This window comes from Myotis davidii, unplaced genomic scaffold, assembly GCF_000327345.1.
Source record: "Myotis davidii unplaced genomic scaffold, ASM32734v1 scaffold378, whole genome shotgun sequence".
NCBI classification, from domain to species: Eukaryota; Metazoa; Chordata; class Mammalia; order Chiroptera; family Vespertilionidae; genus Myotis; species Myotis davidii.
The window spans coordinates 994,368-1,000,155 of record NW_006290631.1 but is presented as its reverse complement, the minus strand read 5'-3'; the positions used below and the strand labels follow the sequence as shown (position 1 = coordinate 1,000,155).

The window sequence follows — 5,788 nt, the reverse complement described above, 5'->3', positions numbered from 1 at the left end:
AAGACGTTCTATCTTCTCTTGGAGGGCTTTTTCCAAAGTGGCCCTAAGTCTCTGTTTTGACCTCTGTTTCTTTAGCTTATCCTGCTCATTCTCAAATTTCACCTGAGCTCTTTCTTCTTCCTAAGGCAGAACAACAACAAAGATAATTCAGTACAGTTGGATAAAACAGATTAATGCATGTCATATACACACCTGGAATTAGAAGGACTATAAGAAATAAAACTTGCCGAAACCGGTTTGGCTCAGTGGACAGAGCGTCGGCCTGCAGACTGAAGTGTCCCAGGTTCGATTCCGGTCAGGGGCATGTACCTTGGCTGCAGGCACATCCCCAGTGGGAGATGTGTAGGAGGCAGCTGATCAATGTTTCTCTCTCATCGATGTTTCTAACTCTATCTCTCTCCCTTCCTCTCTGTAAAATATCAATAAAATATATTTTTTTTAAAAAAAGAAATAAAACTTGCCTTCTCATTGCTGAGTCAGCAGTAAGGCTTTGTGAAATTGCTGCGTATGTAATTATAAAGTAATAGTTGTCAAGTTCAAAATGCAGAAATGTATAAAGAGAAATCACCTTTAAACCTAGTACCCATCACTCAGCACCACTCTCAACATTTCAGTGGATTGGCCTACTCTTTACTCTTCTATGCCCCTCTGCACATCTAGATGTGGGTGCATTATTAAACAGCAATAAGAGTCCAAAATGAAATGTACATGTCAGCTAAATACGCAAAACTAAATTTTAAGCATTTTGTTCTTTAAAGTATTCCCCCATCCCTCTCATTTTCTTAGCTTTCTGGCTGGCTTGGCTGCCTGGCCAAACAGGCGGTTTAAATGGGGCACCAATGCTGTTGGGCCTTGTGGGTTTAGTAGAAAATTTGGGACATTAGACCTCCTGCCAGAGGCAGCTGAAGTCTCCTGAAGGGATAAGTATTTGTCCAGCTGGGACAGGAGATGACGTAGCAATCAATAGTGAGGATGGGATACAAATCCCAATTTGACTTGATTTAACTGAGATTCTTAACAGCCATGGTTACTGGCCTGTGAGAGGGGAGTTATGTAACTAGACTTTTCCACTAATGCCAGTAAATTCAACTGAATTGTAAGGGTCAAATTCGATCAGTGCCGAATCCAACGAAAAGGAATGGGTATCAAGCATGAAAGCTGGGGGAATAGCAGGCCACACTTTTTTTTTAAGTGAGCTCAACCACCTCTGGCGGAAGTAACCAGCCAAATCCAGACTGTAAGATAGGAAGGGATGGGATGGGGGAAACTGTTCAAGATTGAGGGACCTAAAAGTAGTTTGCCATGTTTGGGCTTCACCGGGACAGTTTTCATCTTACACCTGTTGTGCCGATGTAATGAATTTATTGCACCCCTGTCAATCTCAAGTGAATAATAAACAGTCATTCTTTCTAAAAGAGACTTGTAACAACCATATTTGGATTCTGATTTAACTATCAAATAAGTTAGACACCGATGGTGTAATGTTTATTCATGCACAGCAGATGGTTATTGTTGTGTTGGATGCTGTCATTGTTTTATTAGACAACCTAAGGGAAAAGAGGTCAGTGCCCTGGCCAAATAGGTGCTGCCTGTTTCAACCGCACACCAGTTGAAAATGCTGCAGTAGGGGCAGCAATCTTGTTGGAACAAAATTATTGATATTGGTGGCCAGAAGGTCACCATAGCTGTTCCACAGCATTTCTTCATAGGATTTGGAAACTGTCAATTTACATATAACATATCAAAGAACAGGGGATGTTGCCGAATTGTCACTAGCCCTCCATAGCACTGCCCATGACCATCCCATTTCACCCTCCCAAAACAGGCAGTTGCATTTTGCCTCCTTTAACAGATAAAGAAATTGAGCCACCGCAGTGAAGTAACTTGCTCTCTGCAATGGGAGGGCACTATTAGGTGGGCCTTGAAATCCAAGGCTCTGATCATGTTGCCCTGTGAACCGGCCAAGGCCATTAGGCAAACTGTGCAGCCACAGGCTGCAAACTGGTCCTGTAACCACGGAGTGATCATCCTACGACCAGCATTTTAAAAGGCCCACCACAAGGCGCGCCTCCTCTTCCTTCAGCCGCCGCGCTGCCTGCCTTCGCGCGTTCATGTCGGTGAGCTGGGCATCCAGCCCCAGCCGTGTGTTCTCCACCAGGCTTTTCTGTCTCCTCGCCTCTTCAGCTTCCCGCCTTTCCTTGGCTAATCGGTCTTCCTCCCAGAGCTTACAGAACATCTGCTCTTCCACCAGTTTTTGCCTTTTCAGCTCCTCATTAAATGCAACCTGTACTTTCCGCTCCTCGCATACCTTCTTCTCATGGATAGAAAGCAATTCAGTGCGGAGCTCCTCACAGCGTTCCCTGAAAGGAGAATTTTAAAGACAAAACCTTCACGAGACATGGCTCTATTTAGGCACATATCTGTACAGTCAGATCCTGAAATAGAAAAAGTCAAAGATCTGGATGCAGGCCATACGCGCAGAGAAAACGTGACGAATGGCAGGGAGATTGGCACCATGATGTCACAGACAAAATACGGGCACTGGGTCAGACAGAGCAGGTTTTGAATCCTAGTTTTGACATTTTCTGTGTGACCTTGGGTTGAAAATTTGACCTACCTGAGCTTTTTATTTTATTTATTTATTTTTTAGTCTTTTAAGGTTCTGGTAAGGATCAGAGATAACAGATGTAAATGCCTGGTAAGAACTAAGAGCTCCATAACTGGTAACTATGATAATTACTACATGGGAAATACTACAATATTACAAGTGGACGAGGCTTTGGTAGGAAGAGACCCCACATGCACTTCCAAGGAAAGGTCATCTGTGACCACATAGATGGAGGCTTCCCCATTACCCCTGGGCTCCTGGCAGGGCACATGTCCACCGAAGGGGTTTTGCCTGAGCTGCCTGTGCACACCCGGGCTAAGTCACCATTCAAGAAGACATGCTCTCACCATAAGTGTTTAGACTGTGTCCTTTCTTTCAGTCTTGGTTATTCAGATTTCTTCAAAAGTTCTTCATTGAGCCCTGTGATAGTCAACAATGTCTACACCTCAGAATTACTTAGGGATATTTTCAAAATCCTACTCCCCACTTCTTCCCTTCCTTCTCCCAGACCAGACTAGGTAAAACAGAACACCTGGGGTGGGGGCCTCTACAGTTTGTCAGAGCACCCAGGAGGTTCTGGCATCCAGCCGTGCGAGGAGACCCTCTGACTGAAGGCAATGTTTATAAACATCAAGTCCTCCTGGTTTCTAAATCAAATTCAGCGCCAAGAAGCTGAAGTTTGAAAATGGGCTCAATATAGAACTTCTGATGAAATTTTAATAGCTAAGACTGAAAGAAATAATGAAGTCTAAACTCTCATTGCAAGAATGGTCAATACTTCTATTTTAATGATAATAATCACTGATAAAAGTGCTTTACATGGTACTTTCACGCATGAAATCTTGTATCAACCTCGTAAGTATCTTTTAACTCAGATGTAGCAGCAAGAATTACCTCCATTTTAGAGTTAAAGCAGGGAGCCTAAGTGTCTTCCCAGGATAGTAATACTATTCGCAGCACTTACTGACTTTTAATTTGCAGGCACTGTTCTAAGCACTTTACAGGTATGGACTCTTACCATCTTCATAACAACCAATGACGCAGTGAACATTACTGCAGTTCATTTTCAACATTATGATCAGCCCCATTTACAGATGAGAAAGAGGAGGCACAGAGCAGTTAAGCATCATAGGTAAGTTCATACATTTCATATGTGGTAGAGCTGGGAGTGAAAACCTGGCAGGCTGGCCTGGAGTTTAGGTTCTTTGGTATCTCATTGTAAGAGTACACACATGTAAAGTGCTTAGAACAATGCCTGGCCAGTAACTGATATAGACAAGTGTTCTCACCATGCATCCTAGGGCATTTGTTTAACAAAAACACCCAAAACAAAACAAAGCCCAAAACTGCCTACTTTAATCTGGGGTTCAATCGCTCACTGTGTATAAATACAGAGCACTTAAAAGAAAATCACAATGTAAAAATCACAATGTACCAAGAACATGCTCCATAAAAGAAGTATTGATAAACTGGGTTTCATCAAAATTAAAATCTTTTTCTCTGTGAAACACCCTCTTATAGAATAATAATAATAATAATAATAATAATAATAATAAACAAGCTACAGACTAGGAAACAATATTCCAAACTACATATCCTGCACAAAAGACTCATATCCAGAATAAATAAAGTACTCTCAAAACTTAATAGCTAATCCAATTAGAAAATGGGCAAAAGAAATGGAGAGACATTTCACAAAGATGATGATCTACAGATGGCAAATAAGCACATGAACAGTTGTAAACATCACCAGCCTTTAGGGGAATATATGAATGACCCATTGAAATTCACTTGCTAGTGTCCCCTTTGTCCCTCACAGCATCTTCTCAGCAGCCAGCAGGGAGTGTCCAAGTCCAACCAAGGACAGGAGATGAGGCTAAACTTCAGAAAGACCAGAAAATCCAAGTCTGATCCTGTGTTGGTTACTACAAGCTTGAAAATCTAGTACAATGACTATCTGTGGAACTCAAGTTGCCATCTTCAAGATGGGGAGTAGCAAGTTCCTTCTGGTGATATGCATGACTAATCTGGTCTTCTTCACTGCCCTTCTTTAGCAGCTCCCCGAGCCCTGAAATTTCCCATTCCCTCTAGTCTTAGCAGTTTAATTTACTTTGTTAGCAGTTGTATCTGCAATTTATAAGCACTACTCACTGCAATAGCTTACTTCTCCTTTGGGCCTCTACTTGGAAGATGTAGGACAGTCTATATGATTAATAGCAACTTCATGGCAGAAAGAGAAGAGATGGCAAAAGCTTTATCTCTGAACTATGTCTTGCCCTAGCTGGTTTGGCTCAGTGAATAGAGCATTGGCCCATCTCAGGTTTGGTTCCTGGTCAAGGGCACGTACTTCAGTTGCAGGATCAATCCCCAGCTCTAGCCAGGGTTCAGGCAGGAGGCCACCAATCAATGTGTGTCTTTCACATCGACGATGTTTCTCTCTCTGGCTCTCACCCTCCCTTCTACTCTCTCTAAAAATCAATGGAAAAATGTCCTCGGGTGAGGATAAACATCAATAACAAAAAGAACCATGTTGCCAAAATCGGTTTGGCTCAGTGGATAGAGCATCGGCCTTCGGACTGAAAGGTCCCAGGTTCGATTCTGGTCAAGGGCATGTACCTGGGTTGTGGGCACATCCCCAGTGGGAGATGTGCAGGAGGCAGCTGATCGATGTTTCTCTCTCATCGATGTTTCTAACTCTCTATCTCTCTCCCTTCCTCTCTGTAAAAAATCAATAAAATACATTTAAAAAAAAAAAGAACCATGTCATGATCCCTCCACATGCTTGGTTTTGCTTCTTTCTAACATCTGTTGACCTTTGGATATCTCACCTATTCAGATTTCTTGCGCTGTGAAAAATGAACTCATGTATTCCTTCTGTATTCTACCATATTTTAAACTCAGAGTTTGCATTTTACTTTATCTTGGGCTATCCTATATAATAAAGAGGTAATATGCAAATTGACCCTCATGCCATAAGGCCGTCACAAGATGGCAGCGCGCACAGCAGGGGTGGGACAGCAGGGGCAGGGCTGGCAGCTGCTCCGTGCAGCTTCCGCCAGGGTTCCTGGGGCCCCACAGGGGCACAGGGGTCCCAGTGGCCAGAGGCAGGGCATCAGGGCAGCACTCCAGGACTCAGGCCATCTGGCAGTGCGCCAGCCACAGGGGGCGGGACTCCAGGAC

The 5,788-nt window shown here is 43.3% G+C and overlaps 1 protein-coding gene across 2 annotated transcripts in view; it reads right to left on the bottom strand.

Annotated features, from left to right (window-relative positions):
• The window catches only part of CFAP53 (cilia and flagella associated protein 53), a 23,466-nt gene that overhangs the window by 10,142 nt on the left and 7,536 nt on the right, over positions 1-5,788 (bottom strand). For both annotated transcript variants that reach the window (XM_015563835.1, XM_006763627.2), the window contains exons 4-5: positions 2,057-2,360; positions 1-120 (exon numbers count right to left, since the gene is read on the bottom strand). The exon at positions 1-120 is cut by the window's left edge and continues 135 nt beyond it. In XM_015563835.1, the coding sequence (XP_015419321.1) occupies positions 1-120; positions 2,057-2,360 (424 nt within the window). The remainder of the gene's footprint in view (positions 121-2,056; positions 2,361-5,788) is intronic.